This window comes from Pleurodeles waltl, chromosome 6, assembly GCF_031143425.1.
Source record: "Pleurodeles waltl isolate 20211129_DDA chromosome 6, aPleWal1.hap1.20221129, whole genome shotgun sequence".
NCBI lineage: Eukaryota > Metazoa > Chordata > Amphibia > Caudata > Salamandridae > Pleurodeles > Pleurodeles waltl.
This window is the reverse complement of record NC_090445.1, coordinates 1611121667-1611143494: the sequence shown is the minus strand read 5'-3', so window position 1 is coordinate 1611143494 and position 21828 is coordinate 1611121667. Positions and strand designations below refer to the sequence as shown.

General features: G+C 48.5%; 1 protein-coding gene across 2 annotated transcripts in view; it reads right to left on the bottom strand.

The window, feature by feature from the left end:
- The window catches only part of LOC138301234 (collagen alpha-1(II) chain-like), a 1268735-nt gene that overhangs the window by 117395 nt on the left and 1129512 nt on the right, over positions 1 to 21828 (bottom strand). For both annotated transcript variants that reach the window (XM_069241494.1, XM_069241495.1), the window contains one exon: positions 8082 to 8135. In XM_069241494.1, coding sequence (XP_069097595.1) covers positions 8082 to 8135 — 54 coding nt within the window. The remainder of the gene's footprint in view (positions 1 to 8081; positions 8136 to 21828) is intronic.

The following is a 21828-nucleotide window of genomic DNA, read 5'->3' as shown; positions in this document are numbered from 1 at the left end:
CCTCCAATGTTTCCTATCTGAAACCTGATGCCTGCGTTGCACACTGCAACTGGCTGCCCCTGTGCCGCTGAGGGTGTGTTTTGTGTGCCTACTTGTGTCCCCCCCAGTGCTCTACAAAACCCCCCTGGTCTGCCACCCGAGGACGCAGGTACTTACCTGCTGGCAGACTGGAACCGGAGCACCCCTGTTCTCCATAGGTGCCTATGTGTTTTGGGCACCTCTTTGACCTCTGCACCTGACCGGCCATCAGCTGCTGGTGTGGTAACTTTGGGGTTGCCTTGAACCTCCAACGGTGGGCTGCCTATGACCCAGAACTGAGACTTGTAAGAGTTTTACTTACCTCCTAATCTAACCTTTACTTACCTCCCCCAGGAACTATTGATTTTTGCACTGTGTCCACTTTGAAAATAGCTTATTGGCATTTTTACAAAGACTGTACATGATATTGCTTTTATTCAAAGTTCCTAAAGTATCTAAGTGAAGTACCTTACATTTAAAGTGTTTAATGTAAATCTTGAACCTGTGGTTCTTAAAATAAACTAAGAAAATATATTTTTCAATATAAAAACCTATTGGCCTGGAGTAAGTCTTTGAGTGTGTGTTCCTCATTTATTGCCTGTGTGTGTACAACAAATGCTTAACACTACCCTCTGATAAGCCTACTGCTCGACCACACTACCACAAAATAGAGCATTAGAATTATCTACTTTTGCCACTATCTTACCTCTAAGGGGAACCCTTGGACTCTGTGCACACTATTTCTTACTTTGAAATAGTATATACAGAGCCAACTTCCTACAGAATGCGTTAAAGTAGGGAAGGTGATGGATAGGCCTACATCAAAAAGGGCGTGCCCACCTTTGGTAAAAAGGAATTGCTAGTGTGAAGTGAACTCTCCCCTGCTGCTGCGACAGATGACCCTAACGAAGGGGCAGTCTGATCAGAGGATTGATAGCCATGCTCAATAGCTTAGGATACCAAACTCTTCATGACACTCCAGAGCTAGAAGGATTACTTAGGCCCAAACATTCTTGATCTTCCAGAGAACTCTGAGTTGAACTGGTATGGGCAGAAAGGCGAACAGGAGGCCTAAGTTCCACTCGAGATGAAAAGCGTCGCTGAGCGATTGCCGCCTCGAAAACCCCAACTCACAGTACTGCAGACAATACTGCTGCTTTCTCTGGAGAGGTGAACAGGTCTAACCAAGGCTCTCCCCACTGCTAAAAGTGATCTTGTGCCACCTCCGGATGGAGATGCCATTCATGATCAACTAAGCATTGCTGGCTGAGTTAGTCTGCTTTGACGTTCAGAGAGCCTGCCAAATGGTGAACCATCAGGGAAATGCCCAGATGTTCCACCTATGTCTAGAGATGCACAGAGCCTTGACAAAGGGTCCACAACCCCATTCCGCCCTACTTATTGAAGTACCACAAGGCAGTGGTATTGTCTGTGAACACGTGCACTACCTTCACTTTGAGGGAGATAAGAAATGCTTTCAATGCTAATCTAATCGCACGGAGTTCCAACAAGTTGATGTGGAGTCCGGACTCTACTGGAGACCAGACTCCTCTAATCTCTGCCTCTCCCAAATGTCCGCCCCATTCCAAGAGTGACACATCTGTCACTACTGTCATATCTGGTTGGGAAAGGGAGAGGGATCTGCCTCTGGCCCAATCATGGTTCGTTAGCCACCACTGCGGATCTTGCGCTGTTCCCTTTGAGATCTGAACCATGTCAGAGAGATTCCCCTGATGCTGCGCCCACTGGAACTTCAGGTCCCACTGTAGAGCCCGCTAACACCATCTGGCATAAGTCACTAGCAGCATGCAGGAGGCCAGGAGGCTCAGCAGTCTCAGAGTCATTCTCACATGAAATCCAGGATAGAGGCTGAAACATTGGTATCATAGCCTGAATATAATGGACTCACCACTTAGGAGGATAAGCCCGAAACTGCACTGTGTCCAGAACTGCTCCGATGAAAGGGGGTATTGGAAAGTAGCATCTTTCTGACATAGTTATCCCCACTTTTTGCCTGGTTTCAGCATGTTTGGACTGTAGTGCACTGGGATCCTGCTAACCAGGACCCTAGTGTCTGTGCTCTCTCCTCTTTTGGCTGCTTGGTAAGTCCCTATTATATGGTGCCTACGAACCCAGGGCATTGGTACACCTGGGATCTCCCATGGGCTGCAGCATGTATTATGTCACCAATGGGAGCACATGCAAACTATGGTGGTCATTATGAACACAACGGTTTGGCCCGCCAAGCTGGCCTTGGCGTCTGAAACCGCAGCCGGCATGGCGCGCCAACACGCCACATTATGAACATAGTGAGGGCCGCCATCAGCAGCCCTCACTCACCGCCAGGCTTCCGCCGTTAAACAGCCTGGTGGTGAGTGGAAACACCATCCGACAGGGTAGCTGCGCTACCCTTCGGATAATGTTTCCTGATCCACTGGCCTTTCCATGGCGGGTTATCCCACCAGGGAAAGGCTGGCAGAGGGGGTGCCACGGGGCACCCCTGGGGGCCCCGTCGCACAGGTCACTGACCGATTTTCAGGCAGTGATCTGGGCGACGGGTCCAGCTGCACCCACCGCACAGAGGCATTGAGCCGCCGTCAATGTCCCGGCCAGGCCTTTCTGTGGGCTGGCGGGCAGAAACGATTTTTCCGCCCGCCGGCCCACAGAAAGGTTCTTTATTTGGCCGGCGGGGATCCAGGGTCGCTGGAGGTCAGTATGAACACCTATGTCTGCAGCCCTGCCATTGCAGCTTGTGTGCAATGGTGCATGCACCTTTCACTTTAGATATAAGACTTGCCTTATATCGTGGTCACTGGACTGTGACACTGTAAGTGCCCCTCTATGGTAGGCCCTTCAGCCCAAGGGCAGGGTGCATGTTCCTAGGTGTGAGCAGAGGTGCCCTACAAACCCCAGACTCCATTCCCTGGGCTTTGCAAGTGCAGGGAAGCCATCTTAAGGTATGTAGTGGACACTGGTCAACACGAGTAGTTCAACTACATAATGGCTTCTCTGAACCTAGGCATGTTTGATATTAAATGTGCTGGAATCATGCAGCTACACCAATTTCAGTCCTAGTTGCATAATACCATGTACCCTCGTGGTGGCTTAGAGGATCCCCCAGTTCTGCTGGTACGGCCTTGCAGGTTCTGCATGCCAGCCCGCACTGCTGCCATCCCTAGACACTGTTCTGCCCTCCTGCTGATGAGCCTACCTTGAGCAGGGGAAGGCAGGACAAAGGATCTCCTGTCGAGTAGAAGTGTGACCACTTCTCCCTTTGAACTTGCTGCCTCTGGGCTGGGGTGGTCTCTGAGCACCACCAGACTGCATAAACCAGTTTGCACCACTGCAGAAAACCCCAGTTCCTACTCAGGTGCAAAAACCACACAAAGGACAGGAGAGTGACCACTCCCGTCCAGCTTTTCCCCTAGCGAGGTGCACAGAGCTCTGCCAGGTGGCTGGTTGATTCTGCCATCTTGGAAACAAGATGTGCAAAGGGCCCTGGAGCATCTGACTGGTTAGGCCAGGTAGATGATGTCCCTGGCCCCCTCTGATAGAGGGGTCACTGCAGATTGTGACCATCTCTCTTTTAGGGATAGTTAATGGCTACCCCAAGGGTGGGTCCTCAGATTAGTCGAGCGAGACTCTACAAAGGCTCTCTGCAAGACTCTTCTGCTCCTGGCCTCCGAAACCGCTGCTGGTCTGCTTTTGGAACTAAAACTAGAGTGTATCCAGTTGGGAGGGTGACGACTGCAACATTGTTTCTCCAGCTCCTGCAAGATTTCTACAACATCAGTGGCTGTGCCTCCTCCAGGGGCACAGAGACTCTGTTTGCATACAAGACGCAAGAAGGAATGTTCCTAGGAGTGAAGGAGTCACTCCCTGCATCCGCAGGCACCATAAGACGACAACAACTGGCTGGTGGATCCTGCTGTCCCACAGACATCAAAAGACTCTGCAACACACGTGGTGGTTCTGTGGTTCTCTCCAGGTCCTACTTGTCTTTTGACCAACTTGGGAGATGGTGGGCCGTTGGATGACTCCAAAGATCTTCCTGCATCCCCTGGACTCCACAGCTGGACTTTATCCTTCACTGTCCTGCAGGAATGCCACCTCTAGTAGGGTGGGCATTGCCTACCTGCACCATCAGGACATCTCTGAATGGTCTGGACACTGTCCCCTTCTTTTTCATGTTCTTCACATCTGGAATCCACCTTTGGGTTCCACGTACTTGGTCCATGGGTTGCGACAGCAGCTGGACAACTGAGGTTCCCTTGATTCCAAAGAGGATTTCCGATGTCACTTAACTCCTATGCACCTGGGCTCCCTGGTGTAGGTACTCCAATCTTCTGGGTACCCACATGTATGGGTACTATCCAACCTTCTTTGTGCCAACTGGTTTCCTCAGGGTCCTCTGGGAAGGGTCCTGAATCCCAAACATTCCAAGTGTGACGGTCCTGTGTTGGCCTATGGTACACCCAGCTCAATAGCAACTCTGCACCCGGGCACCTGTGGGATTTCTGATACTTACTTATGGTAAATACTTACTATCCCAGCCCTTGGGATTCTAACACACTTACCTTGGTTGGGCACCTCCATTCTTACACCACTTTCTTGGAATATGGTTTGGCACCCCCATAGCCTCCCATTCATTCCTATGCTCTTCCTGCTTGTTGCTAAGTGTATATTCTGTGTGCAGATATCTCCAAGTGGAGATATACCAATGTTAGTATGGTAGTAGTGTTGTAATAAAGAATACTTTATTTTTGCAACACCTGGTGTGGTTCTTTTTTGTGTGACAATCACTGACTGACTACAGTGGTACTGTAAGTGCTTTACACTCCTCCTTGATAAGCCTGAGCTGCTCTCCACAGCTACCCCTAGAGAGCTTTGGTTCTTTAGGCAGGCACCAAAACACTCACAAAGGGTTGCCTTTACTCAGTATAGGGTGCCATACCATAGATGTACACCAGAAACTGAGCCAGACTCCTACAGGGAGTGTATGAGAGGGAGTCAGGTGTGACTTTTGCACATTTATAGTGAACCCCAGCGAATGCAGCATGTTCGCCGTAGGCTGCGGAAGAGAAATGACAGCCTGGGGTGAGAGCGCCTTCAACAGTCAGTCGTTGAGGTAGGGGAAGACTGAAATTCCTGGCCTGCTAAGATGAGCTGTAACCACCGCCATCACTGTGGTGAACACCTGAGAGGCCCTGATAAGGCCAATGGGGAGCACGGTGAACTGAACGTGCTCGAGGCCTACAGTGAGCTGCAAGTAATGTCTGTGGGCAGGTAGGACGAGGATATGAAAATAGCATCCTGCATGTCCATCGCTACTATCCAGTCTCCTAGTTCGAAGGCAGATTAAACGTGAGTCAGAGTGAGCATTTTGAACTTCTTCTTGAGAAAGAGATTGGGGGACCAAAGGTATAGAATAAAGCAGAGGCCCTTGTTCCTTGTGGGCATCAGAAAGTAGTGGCACATACAACCGTGATTTACTTCTGGCACAGGGGCCCTCCCTGTGGCTCCCTTGGCCAAGAGAGCCGTAACTTCCTCCTGGAGAAGTGACAAGTGATCCTTCCACATCCAATCATAGGATGGTGGCATGGATGGAGGGGTAGTCTCGAAGGGGAGGGAGTAGCCCCTTCGGATTATCTGCAAAACTCAGCTGTCTGACGTGATGGGACTGCCAGCGGAGCAGGTGATGGCGAATCCTGCCTCTGACTGGTCCCTGGTCCCTGGTGGGAGAGTCCAATAATAGGAAGGTTTGGAGGTAGCTGCAAGCGGGGGCAGTGAACTGGCTAGACAGCTGGCTCCCTGATCCACAAGGATGGTGGATCCTACATCCTCGGCCTTGCATATGCAGCATACATGGCACAGTGGCTGGTAGGGTAGGGAACAGACGTGGTTGGGTGCCCCTTCCATAGCCAGGAAAGGGTCCAAAAGCAGATTGAGGTGGATGAGGGGCTGCCGCAAGTCCCATGGACCTGGCCGTAGCACGAGAATCCTTGAAACACTTGAGCACTGAGTCTGCTCTGACTCCAGAGAGATGGGTGCCATCTCCCGAAAAGCCAGACGTCCTCAGCCAGGCATGAAGCCTAAGGGCCACTATCGATGCGACTGCTCTGCCCAGTGAGTCGCTTGTATCCAGTCCACATCTTATTGTAAACTTTGCTGCATCTCTCCCGTCAATGACTGCTTGGAAAAGTACAGGGTGGGCCTTCTCCGGGGCCTGTGGCAGCACATGTGCAACATATCCCACAGCTTGTGAGAATAACAGCTCAAAAGGCATGCGGTGCTCACGGACCACAATGCCAGGCTGGCGTAAGAAAACATCTTTCCAAGTTTGTCCAGCTTCTTGGATTCCCTATCCAGGGATGCAGAAGGGCACGCACCCTGGGAGGAGGAGGCTTGGACAACCAGGGGTGGGGTGTTGCAACAGGAACCCTTGGCCACCCGGAAGCAGGGCGATGGCGGCGGGCAATAGTCCTTTGCACAGGAGCCCCTATACTGGGTTTGGACCAAGAACCTAGAAGTATGTCAGTAAGGGCTTCATTAAAGGGGAGAAGAGTTTCAGAGAAAGTAGCCCCAGGCTGAAGCACCTCTGTCAGGCAGTTAGTCCTGGTTGCCACCAAAGGCAACTCAAGGTCCAGGACCTTGGCCACTCTCCGCACCACCATTGAATATGAAGCTCCCTCTTCCATAGACACGGTAGGGGGAGACAATATACCAGTAACTGGGGAGGTGTCCAGTCCACTGGCTTCATCCAGGTCTGCACTCCAGTTCATGGAGGTCTTGGAGCTGCTATTCTAAATGGTTCGGCAACCCCTCATATTACCCATTCTCTAGCTCATAATAATAGGGCTCAGGATCTGACAAGACCCATGTCAGTGCCGGAGTCAGCGATGTACAAAGCCCAGTTAGCTCTGTGTCACAGCCAGCAGTGAGGATGGGGGCAGCACCACCTGGAGGCATGGGTGGCACCGGGTGTGTTGACGTTGGAACCGGTGCTGGGGAAGGTCATGGTGGTACGGCCAGCACCAGTTCAGAGCCAGGAATGGATCCATGGGCACCCCTCAGAGCCGAAGCCCAAGGCATTGGGGACCGAAGTCACACCAGTGGAGTAAGACTTCCCAAAAATGAAGCAAATGGCCTCATAAAATTCTTTTAGCTGGGCAGGGGTCGCTCTGGCTCCTGAAAACACAAATTTGACCCAGATGCAGGTTCTGCAGATGGAATACTTGAGTGAGGATGCTCCCTCTTCTGATCAACCGACAGATGGGGTTAACTCAAAGAACGTTTGGCCTTCTTCGTCTTCTTCTTATGCCTCTACCTACCCAAAAATCCAGAGGACTTGGAGTGGGATGAAAAAGATGGTGGGGGGGCCTTCGTGAGCGATCCCAAGACCTTACACTTGATCGGGACTTACGTGGAGCAGAGCGCTGAGCTGCCATCAGCTTTAGGGATCGCTCCCTCAAAGCCTTCGGATTCATGGCCCAGCCCTCAGCCTTCCTGACACCAAAGGCACACTAGGTGTGGATCTGTCACCGACATGCCCGATGACAGGACCAACAGGGATCGAATCTAGTCTTTCTAGAGGACATCCTCAATGCACCAGGAGTTAAACTCGAAAAAAGACTTGACAAAAGTCATAAAAGGCAAGTAAAAAAAAAACAACTGAGGAGTAGCTTACTTCGGATCAGTGCTGGCTGCTGTAGAAAGGAAAGAACTGGCATCAGCACGCCGATGTGGTGCCGACATAGGACCCGCGATGTCATATCCGGCGTGGATGACGCCAACAACTGATGTAGTGCTTACCGACGCCGCATAACAGCGCACAGGGGTACTGCTTAAGAAAAATCTCTGGGTCACGACTGATGACTGGGGTAATTCAAAAGGTAAGGAATCTGCAAATAGAAGTCTCTATCAGATATTCAAAAGTAGTTTGCCAGAAAAGCATGTGGAAACAGACTGCTAGAAGAGAATATTATGTTTTGAAAAATAAGGGTAGAGAAGTGGAGGTGATGGGAAATTAAGGAGAGAAATGAAAACAAAAGATCAGTACTCACACGAAGCCCACGCTCTCCTTTTGGGCCCTCTGGACCATCAAAGCCTTTTAGTCCCTGCAAAGAAAAACAATGAAAGACTTCAGTCCCAAGCTGTAAATATCAAGTTAATGAAAAAAGGGATAATATGAAGAAATGTGACTGACAGAACACGTTCTTTTCTTCTGTAAAGTTATTTTTGGTGGATACCTTACATTCCTTAAGGCAGCCCCTTCATAGGGTCCAGACTAAATCTAGGATTTTTGTCTAGTGATGCATGATCACTAGTACTATGAGGCACCTGACAGAGTCATGGAGTGGCATCAAGCAACTCCACAGGAAGGGATATACCATTGGTATATATTGGACTTGAGTGCTGGTGATGTCATACTCCCCCCCCCCATCACCCTCACCCCCTAGAAGTGATAGGCATACTGGATAGATCTAAAGAATATGAGTTGAGAATAGAAAATGTATCCTCAAGAGGGGTGGAAGGAAGGCTTTAATGAATCTGGAGGAGTGCCTGTATCCATCGGAAAGACCATTCTCAATGTTAAGTAACTACTAATGGATAACAGCTCCCACACTCATCAAATGGATCCATCTCAAAGCAGTATAGATAAGGAGGAGGGTATGAAGGAATACAGCAAAGCTTTACTAAATTTAAGTTGATCTCTTTCCTTAGATGCCAGACACTAAAAACTGGGATAAGAAATGCTTTAAGAACAGATAACAAGGTTGAAGATTGTTTGAATTGGGAAAGCCCTCACAGAGGCAAAGGTAGCAGCTGTGCCTCTCTGTAGTATTTCACTCTAAGAGACAACTATCTAGGAATTCGTTTTTTGTCACAGTCCCCACAGGTAAGAACCACTGAAACCTATGGACCTATGAAAAGGTTGCCATCAATCTGGGCAGGCTGAATTCTCTCAATGTAATGACTTGTGGTCCATTGGAGGGGTAAGACAGTGCAGGCACTCCTCCTCTTTGAAAGGATGCAAATGAAAGAAACAAATCAAAGTAAGAAAAGACATTCTGTATCTATTAGACTAAGAGTTGGAAGATAGGAGTGGAGAAACAACATTAGGGTTCTATGGCTTCCGGCACTAGATGAGGGTCTCGACCTAACCACCTTCCTGTTGGAGTTCTTACCTGCACTCACAGGTTTAAAGTTTCTACCTCCATCTGAAATTCAGAGGGTGCATCGCCTTCGCCTGAGGAATTGCTGGAGAGGCCAGGCACCAATGCCGGTTCTGGCATGCTTACAACATCAGCAACGCCTTTGGGCCTTGCTACAGGCATCCAGACTCTCCGGTCCATTTGACTACAAAGGTAATGCTATTTCCTTAACAACAGACTTTTCCCATGACACCAACAACCTACAAAAAAAGTTCTTGGCCTTGCAACCCCATCTGCAGAAACAAAACTTAAGATATGGCCCATTTGAACCCACTACTATGATTCTCATAGTGGATGGAGCAATCCGAGAATTTATATACCCTGGCAAACTTGAGCAATTCCTTGCAGACATGGATGACACTCACACGAACACCAACACTCTGAGGCAAGTCTCTTCTCCATGACTTACAGAAGCGACTCTTAGATTGCAAATCTCGATGACTATAGGCGCAGACCTTTCTCTTTTCAGACAGTCACTCCAGTACAATATAGATGGGAAGGTTAGTGCCTACCCACAAGCTAAATCAAGATCCCTGCTTAAGCCATAAAGACTTTGTTCACTCTTCACACAACGTCCTTGTAGCTAATTGTCCAGCCTCAATCAACTTCTCTACTTTAAGTGGAACACCATGATCTGCTTCTTCATACAACTGAATTATTACAGTGGAACAGCTACCATAGGAGGTTTGACGAGGGTTTATACTCCCCTCTGAGTCCCTACAGTGTCCTTGCTTGCCCCGTATTGGAGGGCACATCCAGGTCAGATCAGCATGGACATACATAACCTCTGATTATAGCACTACCACCTCGACTACACAAATGTCTACCACAAGACCGCTCTCGATATGGTCATTTAATGTCAACGGCAGTTCATTTTATGTGAAATTAAAGAAGATTCTATCCTATCTGTGCCCTCATAAGCCAGGTGTTGCTGTCCTAGAGGAAACAGATTTATCTGACATAGAATCCAGCAAACTTCCGAGAGACTGGGTGAGGAAGGCATACTACTCTGCGTATGAACCCAAAACATCAGGACCCTCAAGCGCCTTGCACTCACCATATGGCAAACTTGGAGTATCCCTACTCCTTTATTAGTTCCTGTGAGCTAAAACCCTACAGTCCTGGGCAGACATGGATGGTGTAGGAAAGTAGCATCTTTCTGACACAGTGAATCCCACTTTGTGCCTGGTGTCAGCGTGTTTAGACTGCTGTGCACAATGGGATCCTGCTAACCAGGACCCCAGTGCCTGTGCTCTCTACTCTAAATTTGGTTACTGGTAAACTTTACACCCCACAATTGGCATACTGGTGCACCCATGTACAACCCTAGAATATGTTACTTAGGTACCCAGGGCATTGGTGCACCAGGGGTATTTCATGGGCTCCAGCATGTATTGTGTTATCCATGGGAGCCCATGCAAATTGTGTCTGCAGGCCTGCCATTGCAGCCTGTGTGAAATGGTGTCTGCACCCTTTTACCATTGATATAAGGCTTACCTTATATCCTGGTGTAGGAAGCTGGCTCTGTATATACTATATCACAATGATATATAGTGTGCACAGAGTCCAGAAGTTCCCCAGAGGCTTAATAGAGGATGCAGTAGATAATACTAATGCTTTCTTTTGTGGTAGTGTGGTCGAGCAGTTAGGCTTATCGGAGGGTAGTGCAAAGCATTTGTTGTACACACACAGTCAGGAAATAAGGCACACACTCAATGACTAACTCCAGGTCAACGTTTTTTGTATACCAAAAATATGGAAAATGTCACTTACCCAGTGTACACCTGTTCGTGGCATGGGACGCTGCAGATTCACATGCTGTGCATTATCCTGCCATCTAGTGTTGGGCTCGGAGTGTTACAAGTTGTTTTTCTTCTAAGAAGTCTTTTCGAGTCACGAGACCGAGGGACTCCTCCCTTTCGGGTCCATTGCGCATGGGCGTTGACTCCATCTTAGATTGTTTTCCCCGCAGAGGGTGAGGTAGGAGTTGTGTATATAGTAAAGGTGCCCATGCAATGGAGTAAGTATGTATGTACATAATGTGTATAAAAAATAGTATATATTTACAAATTTACAAATGTACAAGTTTCATCAACTTATAACGGCTACAGGCTCCCGGGGAGGCGGGAGGGCGCATGTGAATCTGCAGAGTCCCAAGCCACGAACAGATGTACACTGGGTAAGTGACATTTTCCGTTCGATGGCATGTGTAGCTGCAGATACACATGCTGTGCATAGACTAGTAAGCAGTTATCTCCCCAAAAGTGGAGGCTTAGCCTGTAGGAGTTGAAGTTGTCTGAAATAATGTTCGTAATACAGTCTGTCCTACTGTGGCTTGTTGTGTTGTTAACACGTCTACACAGTAATGTTTTGTGAATGTATGAGGCGTAGACCATGTGGCTGCCTTACAGATTTCTGTCATAGGTATATTTCCTAGAAAGGCCATTGTGGCGCCTTTCTTCCTAGTGGAGTGCGCCTTTGGCGTAATAGGTAGGTCTCTTTTTGCTTTAATATAGCAGGTCTGAATACATTTCACTATCCATCTGGCAATGCCTTGTTTGGATATTGGATTTCCTGCATGAGGTTTTTGGAAGGTTACAAACAATTCTTTTGTTTTGCGAAACTGTTTTGTTCTATCAATGTAATACATTAGTGCTCTTTTAATGTGTAACTTATGAAAGGCTCTTTCAGCTACTGAGTCTGTTTGTGGAAAAAAGACTGGGAGTTCCACTGTTTGGTTTAGGTGGAATGGTGATATAACTTTTGGTAAGAATTTGGGATTTGTAAGGAGAACCACTTTATGTTTATGTATTTGTATAAAGGGTTGTTCTATAGTAAATGCTTGTATTTCACTTACTCTTCTAAGAGATATAATAGCTCGGGTATGATTCTTTTTAAACCCTCCATAAATGGTTTGATGACTGGGATTCTAAAGAGTGATGTTGAATGTGTAATCTGCAGATAGGCAGATATTGCTGTGAGATGTATTTTAATAGAGGAAAAAGCTGGTTTAGATTTTTGTAAGTGTAATAAGTAGCCTACAATGTTTTTGGCGGAAGCATGTAGTGGTTGAATTTGATTATTATGGCAGTAATAAACAAATATTTTCCATTTGTTTGCGTAACAATGTCTTATAGTAGGTTTTCTAGCTTGTTTAATGACCTCCATACATTCTTGTGTAAGGTCTAAATGTCCAAAATCTAAGACTTCAGGAGCCATCTTTATTGGAGGAAGAGTTCTGATTCTCCCTGTGTCTTTTTGTATATGTAGCCTCCTCTGGGTATGGTCTGGCTCTCCCATGCCCAGTTCTTGTTCCAATCTGTGACCTTGTAATTGTGTTGAAAGGCCTTGTTCTTCTGTATAGGAGCCTTGTTTCGGCTCCGAGGCCGCATGTTTCAGTACCGAAATCTTTTCGACAGTCTTTTTCGGCTCTGAAGAAACCTTCTTGACTTTCGGGGTGCCGAACTCTCGGTGCCGAGTTTGTTCGGAGCCGGTATCTCGACCGGAGTCGGATGTCTTCGGCTGCTGGGAGGCCTTTTTCAGTGCCGATGTTTGGTCACTGTGTTTTCGGTTTAAGCCATGGCCTGTTGGCGGTGGAGTCCCCTTGGCCTCATTATTTTGGTGTGAGTTTTTGCCAGGGCTGGTTTACTCACGGTTTGCAGCGTCTTCGGCTGCTCACTCTCGGACTCGTCCGAGTCCGAATCTCGAATGGAGAATCTCTCCTCTTCTTCAACGTCGATGTGCCCGGCCGGTGTCGACGCCATCTGGAGTCTTGGAGCTCTTCGATCTCGCAGTGTTTTCTTGGATTGAAATGCCCGACAGGCCTCGCAAGTATCCTCTTTGTGTTCGGGAGAGAAACACAGATTACAGACCAAGTGTTGGTCTGTTTAAGGATACTTTGCGTGGCAGTTGGGGCAGAAGCGGAAGGGGGTCCGGTCCATGAGGTTTGAAGATGGATGCGGTCGGGCCGACCAGGCCCCGCCGAGGAGTGGAAGCCCCGAAGGGCCGCCGGAGCGCTTCTTTCTTCGGTGTCGATGTGCTAGCACTAACCCGGTACCGAGCGCAAACAATACCGTCGAATTTTCCGATAGTTAACTAACTTTTCCGAAACGAAATACGGAGCGAAGAGGAACACGTCCGAACCTGATGGCGGAAAGAAAACAATCTAAGATGGAGTCGACGCCCATGCGCAATGGAGCCGAAAGGGAGGAGTCCCTCGGTCTCGTGACTCAAAAAGACTTCTTCGAAGAAAAACAACTTGTAACACTCCGAGACCAACACTAGATGGCAGGATAATGCACAGCATGTGTATCTGCAGCTATACATGCCATCGAACATTATGTTACTTTATTACTAAAACTTTGTTGCAGGTAAGTACAGTTATACGTAGGTATCAAGCATATGTATCAAATGTATTTTGTTTGGTTTTAGCAGATAAAGCAGTTTACACGTAAGTAGCCATTTTCTATTTCTAAAGTTGACACACTGCAATTTTCCATAGGAGTCCATAGAGTCCTGGTGGGGGGGAAAGTGTTAGCACAGAAAACATTAAGTACAAGACTCACAATTACAGTCTTCGGGATTTATGATGACCATAGGTCAAAGTTTAAGCTGACCACAAAAGTGCACCACCAGCAACAAGGGGGTGGCTGGGTGCAGAGTTCAAAGCTGGCATTGGGATTGCAATGGAATCCTATGAGGTCTGGGGGTGCTTAGAAAAGATCTGCTTGCAGGCAAGTACCCGTGTCTTCGGAGAGCAGACCTGGGGGGTTTAGGTGAGCACTGGGGGGCACCAATCACACACCATCAACGGCACAGGGGCTATGTGCAGGGTGCAAATGCAAGGCTGGATGCGCAAGGGGGACCCTGGGGTTCACAAAAGATGCTGCAGGCTGGGTCCAGGGGGTCGGTTTTGGAAAACCACAACTTGGACAAGGAGGAGAGCCGCCTGATGAACGTCGCTGGACCACTGGTCGGATTCCATGAAGCTTGAGTGCTACTGGTGCAGGGGTACCTTTAAGCGTTGAGTATCTTCGTTGGATTCGGTCACAGTAAGTGGGGGTATGGTGGGTGGGTTTCAGGCTGCAGGCGTCATCACGTTGGCTAGGAGGGGTCAACCCAGGGTGGACACAAGGTTGGAATCGCCTGGGCACCTGCTCTGGACTGGTGGGCTACCTGGACACAGGCTGTGGACGTTGGGTGCAGAGTGGGTAGGACTCGCAGATCCGGGGAGGTACTGGAGTCCTTTCTGAAGTTTCATGTGGACAGGGCCACTGTCCTCAGGAATTCTTGGTCCTCTGCTGGGCAGACAGTCCTCTAGCGGTTTGTAGAGGTCGCTGGTCCTATAGGATTGATCGCTTTTAGGTAGCAGGGCTCCTGAAGCTGCAGACAGGATGGTATGGCTCGGGCCAAGTCAGTTGGTGTCTGGAGTCTTCTAAAGTACGTTTGGCTTAGCAGTCCTTCTTGCTTCTTTCTTTTCTTCTTGAGGTTGCCAGGAATCTGGTGAGCTAGTTTCAGGGGTGACCTTAAATCTTAGATTTAAGGGTGTTACAGGGGCCAGAGGGCAGTAGTCATTGTCTTCTGTCCCAGAGGGTGGCTACACCCTTCATGTGCCCTTTGGGGAGGTGGCACATTCCTAACCCTATTGGTCCCTGTCCTCCAAACCAAGATAGAGGATTCTGCAGGAAGGGGGTCACTTGAGCTTTGGTCACCTTCACGGTGGTCCTGGCTGGAGTGGTCACTCCTCCCTGTTTTACCTTATTTCCCACCGGATTTGCCATCAAAAGTGGGACATGGTCCGAGGGGTGGGCATCTGCACTAGCTGGAATGCCCTGGGGCACTTAACAGGAGGCCTGAGCCTTTGAGGCTCACCGCCAAGTGTTGCAGTTCCTGCAGGGGGGGATGTGTGAAGCACTTCCACCCAGAGAAGGCTTTGAGTCTGACTCCAAAGAGCACAAAGGCTCTCACCCCATGGGGTCAGAAACTTGTCTGTAAGTGGCAGACTGGCACAGACCATTCAGTCCTACACTAGCTGTTTGGCTAACATACACAGGGCATCTCTAAGATACCCTCTGTGTGCATATTTCAATAAATCCCACACTGCCATCATTGTGGGTTTATTGTGCTAAGAAGTTTGATACCAAACTTCCCAGTATTCAGTGAAGCCATTATGAAGCTGTGGAGTTTGTAATGAAAAACTCCCAGACCACATACTCAATATGGCTACACTGCACTTACAATGTCTAAGAATGGACTTAGACACTATAGGGGCATATTGCTCATGCAGCTATGCCCTCACCTGTAGTATAGTGCATCCCGCCTTAGGGCTGTAAGGCCTGCTAGAGGGATGTCTTACCTGTGCCACAGGCAGTGGTTTGTGGGCATGATACCCTGAGAGGGGTGCCATGTTGACTTTGCCTTTTTCTCCACACCAGCACACACAGGCTGCTGAGGCAGTGAACCTGTAATGCGTTAAGGGACCCCTAGGGTAGCATATTACATGCTGCAGCCCACAGGGCCCTTGGTACCATGGGTACCTTTTACAAGAGACTTACCTGTGGGCCAGGGTTGTGCAGATTGTGGAAACAAAGGTACAGATTTTGGGAACGAACACTGGTGCTGGGTCCTGGTTAGCAGGATCCCAGCACACTTTAAATCAAAGTTGGCATCAACACTAGGCAAAAAGTGGGGGAGGGGGTAACAATGCCAACATTTGCACTTTCCTACATAGAGTCTCTACCAGATAATGCGATATTGAAGGTAAGTAACTTGTTCTTATTGTAGCAAAGAATTAAATGAAAATGTTCTAACAGGATGTATTCACTAAGTGACCTGAGGTCAAGTATAGGCCTTAGGGTTCGATCTTTTTGGGTATGAGAAAGTATAGTGAGTACATTGCCTTGCTGAGCTGGTGCTGTAGCACAGGTTCTACAGCTCCCATGAGACTGAGCCTCCATGCCTCTTCTTGAAGGAAGCGCTGATGTTCAACAGAGAGGGTATGTCTACAGGGTGGGATATTTGGTTGGGATGCAATGAACTCTAGACAGTAACCATGTTGTATGATAGAGAAGACTCACTGGTTGAAAGGAATCCATCCCACTTTGAGTTAAACATCTGTGATTTTCTGACAGGTGTAGTATGACCAGAGAGAGAGAAAGAATCGCTGCTTAGCGAGGCAGCTCGTTTAGCTGCTCCTCCTTTGCCACTGCCTCTACTTTTTATTTACCTCTAACTCTCTCAAGATTTCTAGTGTAACCCTGAGTTGTATGCTGCTGATGTTGGCATTGATAAGTGGAGGGGAAGTCTGGTGAGGTGGTTTTACTTCCCACCTGTACTGGGGCCTATGAAAGCACCTCAGGGAAATGGTGTCTCTAAAGCACCTATTGCCTTGGAGGGTCTATCTTTTTTAAGCTTCTCCAGCATCTGATCCACCTGCGGCCAGAATTGATGCTTGCCAGCAGGTTTAGCAGATGCTCTTTAATTTCTGGCTGACAGACAGACACAAGAAGCCAAGCATGACACCTAATGAGAGCTCTCAAATTGATTCCCATTGTCGCAGTATCAGCCGTGTTAAGGGTGTAGGAGATGGTGGTTTTGAAAATAATCTTACCCTCTGTGACAAGGGTAAGCCTGGTTTGGTGGGCAGTAAAACCACCTCACCAGACCCATCCAACAACTTGCCAATGTCAGCCACAGCAGACTGAGTTAAAGTGGAAACTAGAGAAAGGGGCCAAGGAGGTGTGACCAAAGGGGCACCAAACATGACACAGAGTGTTATCAAAGGTAAGTAATATGGTCTTCAGTTGGATACTTCTAACTGTAGATTCATGCAGACAAAAAAGTCCTGCAGGATCATTGGGCAAAATGCCCTTCCCATCAGACCTGACTGTCAAGGCAGTAGTAATTAGTGAATGTGTGCACTGATTCCCAAGTCACAGTGTAGGAAGGTGGCGCTCTATAAGGTGTACTAAAAAGAAGTACAGCGTGCAGAGTCCAGTGGATCCCTAATTGGTTGTCAGAGGTGAAAGTAGATAATACTAATGCTCTCTTTTGTGGTAGTGTTGGTGAGCAGTTAGGATTATCAGAGGGCAGTGCAAAGCAGTTGTACTCACAGAGGCAATAATTGACACACACACACTCTTATTTTTATATATGTTTTGAAACCAAGAACTTCATAAAAGAGCAAGTACTGCTTTCGTTATTATTTCTTACAGGAAAATAAAGAGTTCAAACCTGTGCGCCTTAACACACAATGCAATCCTATTGGAGGAAAGGTCAATAGTGCATAAAGACAAGTACAGTTGGTTCCAGGGGTTCAACTTCAGGGTCTAGTGATGTAAGAGCCCAAGGTACAAATTACTACCAGCAGTTTGAGAGAAGCCCCCTGATTTCCACTGGGAGCAAGGTGCTGGTGAGGTTGCAGCTGGGCCCGCTACGGAGAAAGGGGGCACCTGGAAACCGGCAGCAAAGGGGGACTTGTGGACAAGTCCGAGAGCTCCCAAATGGGGGCTTAGGTCGCAAGGAGCCTTAAAGCAAGGGGGCACATCCTATTTTTAAGGATCCGGGCTGGTCGGCTCAGATACAGAGTGGATAGGGTGTCGGGGCACTGTGTGCAAAGATGCTCCTCGCAGTTAAAGGCCAATAGCTGGCAGTGGTAAACTCAAGACTGCTGGGCCACTCATGAAGTGGGTCTCAGTGGTGCTGGCTCACATTCCCTGATGGCTGCTTGGTTCTGGTGCAGTGGGAATCTGGAATGGACTCACACTGCTGATGACTGGTGCAGAGTGTCCAGTACCCTGGGGATCGGTGCTGCATGGCTCCAGTTGGTCCTGGTGGTGTTACACTCGGTGGGAGGCAGTCCTTGTCCTCCAGAGCACAGGTACCTCCTCCTGGTCATCTGTGGCATCGGTCAAGGCCGGGGTGCTGCAAGGCGGTGCCTGCGGACTGCAGGAAAGTAACTCCTCTACTCAAAGGGAGAGTGATCAGGGATTTTGAAGTGCTGGCAGGATACCCGAGGCTTTGGTCTAGCTTGCAGGACGAGTCACTCTGTTGTGATTGTCAAGAGAGGTGCGGGCAGGAGGGTTTCATGCCATAAAGTCCACATCTCTACTGCTGTTCTCATCAGGAGGCGACTCTTCTTCGTGCTTCTCTTGGGTTCAGGGGTGCCACCTAAACACTCAATTTCAGGGTATTACAAGGAGTGGCAAGTAGCAGCCAATGGGTTGCCTACCTTTAGGGTGACTACACCACCTAGATGACCACTTCCGCTGGGAAGTGGGCATAACCCTAACATACTAATTCCGTCCAATACAAGATGGAGGAATTTGAAAAATGGTGTCCACATCAGCTGGTCCACCTTAGTGGTGGGACTGGCATGATGCAAGCGTACCTTCTAATCTTACTAACTTTCTCGCCTGTCCTGCCTTCAAGAGGTGGAGTCAGGGAAGGGGGGGTGGTCTTCTCTGCCACCTGGAGTGACCTGGGTCGCATAACAAAGGCGTCTGGTCCTTTGAAGCTTCCAGCCCTGGAATGTCAATCCTGCCTTGAAGTGATAACACCTCTGCCCAAAGCAGGCTTTGTTCCTGGCCTTTGAGAATGCTAGCTCTCACCTCAGGAGGTCAGAAATCCATCTAGGGTGACTGTGCTGGTTTAGACTACTCGGTGAACACGCTAGCAGTTGGGTACATTTTCAGGTGACACCTCTAAGGTACCCTCTGGGTGCATGTATTAATAAATCTGTCACTGGATTCAGTGAGGGTTTATTAATACGAGACATTTGATACCAAACATCCCTAGGTTCAGAGAAGCCATCATGTAGCTCAGGAACTCATATTGACCAGTGTCCAGCACATGTATGTAAAATGGCTTCCCTGTCCACTTACTATGTCTAAACACCGACAAAGACATAGCATGGCTATTTCTGTTCATGCAGGCCAGGTAGATGACGTCCCTGCCCCCCTCTGATAGACCAACCCCCTTTTAGGGCTACTCAAGGGCTTCTCCCACAGGTGAGGCATCAGATTCATCGACCTAACCAGTTAGATGCTCTGAGGGGTCCTCTGCACAACTAACTTCCAAGATGGCAGAATAAGGTGGGCACCTGGCAGAGTTCTATGCACCTCCTTAGGGGAGGAGTTGGACGGGGGGGTGGATACTCCCCTGTTCTTTGTATAGTTTCACACCAGAGCGGGAACCAGGGGTTCCAGAAAAGGTGCAAACCAGTTTATGGAAGGAGGGCACCAAATGTGCCCTTCAAAGCAGTCTGGTGGCACTTAGAGGCCACCCCACCTAAGCCATCTAATACACAGGGAGAAGTGGTCACACCTCGCCCTTGCAAGAAATCCTTTGTTCTGCTTCTCCAGCCTGAGCCTGGCTCACCAACAGGAGGGCAGAACAGTGTCTGGGGTCAGCAGCAGAGTGGGCTGGCAGCTCAGACCCCTTAAGGATGCACAGGCAGAACTGGGGGATCCTCTAATGAACCCCCAGAGTACATGGTATCATGCAACTAACACTGGAATCGGTGTAGTTGCATGATTCCAACATGTTTGATACCAAACATGCCTAGGTTCGGAGATGCCATTATGTAGTTGGACCACTCGTGTTGACCAGTGTCCACTACATACCTTAAGATGTTTTCCCCGCACTTATAGAGTCCAGGATTTGGCCTGGGGTCTGTAGGGGCTCCCTGCTCATGCAAGGGTACCCTCACACTTAAAAGACATGCACCCTGCTCTGAAGGCTATTTTTAATGTTAGAAGCCTGAGAGGACAATTGTGGAGAGGCTCAAAAGAAGCGCATATTAGGAATGTCAGAACCAAATTCAAATCCCATTGGGGCATAATGAATGGAGATGGAAGAAGCTTGTGGGTAAGGCCCTTAAGGAACATTTTAACAATAGGAGACTTAAACAAAGAAGGTTGATTAGGTAACCTCAAAAACACAGAGATTGCAGATAGATAACCTTTTAGAGTGCTCATAGCAGAGCCCTGTTGGGCCAGAGAAAGGATAAACAATATAACCCGAGAGAGAGGGCAGAGAAGTGATCAACAGACCTGTTTGTGCACCATGCCACAAATTTATCCCAACAACAGGAGTATATCATTTTGGTGGAGGGACGTCTGGCTGCCAAGACCTCGGGCAGAAGGTCAAAATCTGTCATCTGTTGCTGCTCAATCTGCCCTAAGAATGCGGAGCATTTGGGTGGAGGACCCTCCCTTGCTGAAGATCCTCCCAAAGGGGAGTCAGATCGGAGGATCGATGGCCATGCTCAACAGCTCAGGGCATTAAACTCTCTGTGCCCAGTCCGGAGCCAGAAGAATGGCTTGGGCCCGGTCATTTTGATCTTCTTGAGAATCTTGGGCAGAAGTGGTATGGGTGGAACGGCATACACAAGGCCTGAGTTCCACTAACAATGAAAAGCGTTGCTGAGCAATTGCTGCCTTTGAAAGGTAGAAAGGTAGAAAGGTTTTTAATGTCAGTTGGATCACCCAGAAAGCCAGAAGACCCATGTGGTGTCTGGATTCTGTCAGAGATCAGAGGCCTCTGATCTTCACCTCTCCCAGATGGCTGCCAAATCCCAGAAGTGACACATTTTTCCCCACTGTCATATATAGTTGTGGAAGGAAGAGGGATCTGATGCCGATTCAATCACGTTTTGTTAACCACCACTTCAGAACTTTTGCAGTTTCCTCCGGGATCTGGACTACGTTAAAGAGATTCCCCTGATGCTGCGCCTACTGGAACTTCAGGTCCCACTTCAGAGCCTGCATATGCCAGTGGGTATCTATCACAAGCAGGATGCAGGAGGTCATGAGGCCCTGTAGCCTCAAAGTCAATCTCATTGAAATCCAGGATAGAGGCTGAAACATCGTTGTCATAGCCTGAAAATATTGTACTTGCCGTTCAGGAGGACAGACCCGAAACTGCACTGTGTCAAGAACAGCTCAGATGAAAGGGAGCATCTGAAAGGGAGTCAGGTGTGACTTTGGCACCTTGATAGTGAAACCCAGAAAATGCAAGAGGTTCGCCATAGTGTGGCGGTGGGAGACGACAGCCTAGGATGAAGGAGCCTTCAACAGCTTGTCCTCTAGGTAGGTAAAGACTTAAACCCCTAACCTGTGCAAATGAGCTGCAACCACTGCCATGCCCTTTGTGATCACACAAGGGGCGCTGGTAAGGCCAAAAGGGAGCACGGGAAACTGAAAGTGCTTGTGGCTCATGGCCGATTCTGAACCACAGGTAACACAAGAGGTCAGGCAGGACTGGAATGTGGAAGTATGCATCCTTCAAGTCCAGCACTACCATCCAGTCTCCTGGATCCAGGGCAGACGGGACTTGAGTGACTGTGAGCATTTTGAACTTTGAATGAGGAATATGTGAAATTGGGTTGTTGGTTGTATGGGGGTTGAGCTCTGGTCAGGCAACAGCCACAATCCTTAGCAGAGTGAACCACAAAAAGTCAGTAATTTAACCTGTGCTTAAACATCGGCAGCTTGGCACAAAAAGCAGTCAGGCTAAACAAAGCGGCAATGGGTTATTTATACAGCACAAGAACAGCAATACAGTGAAAACACAACACAATACAAATATCAAACCA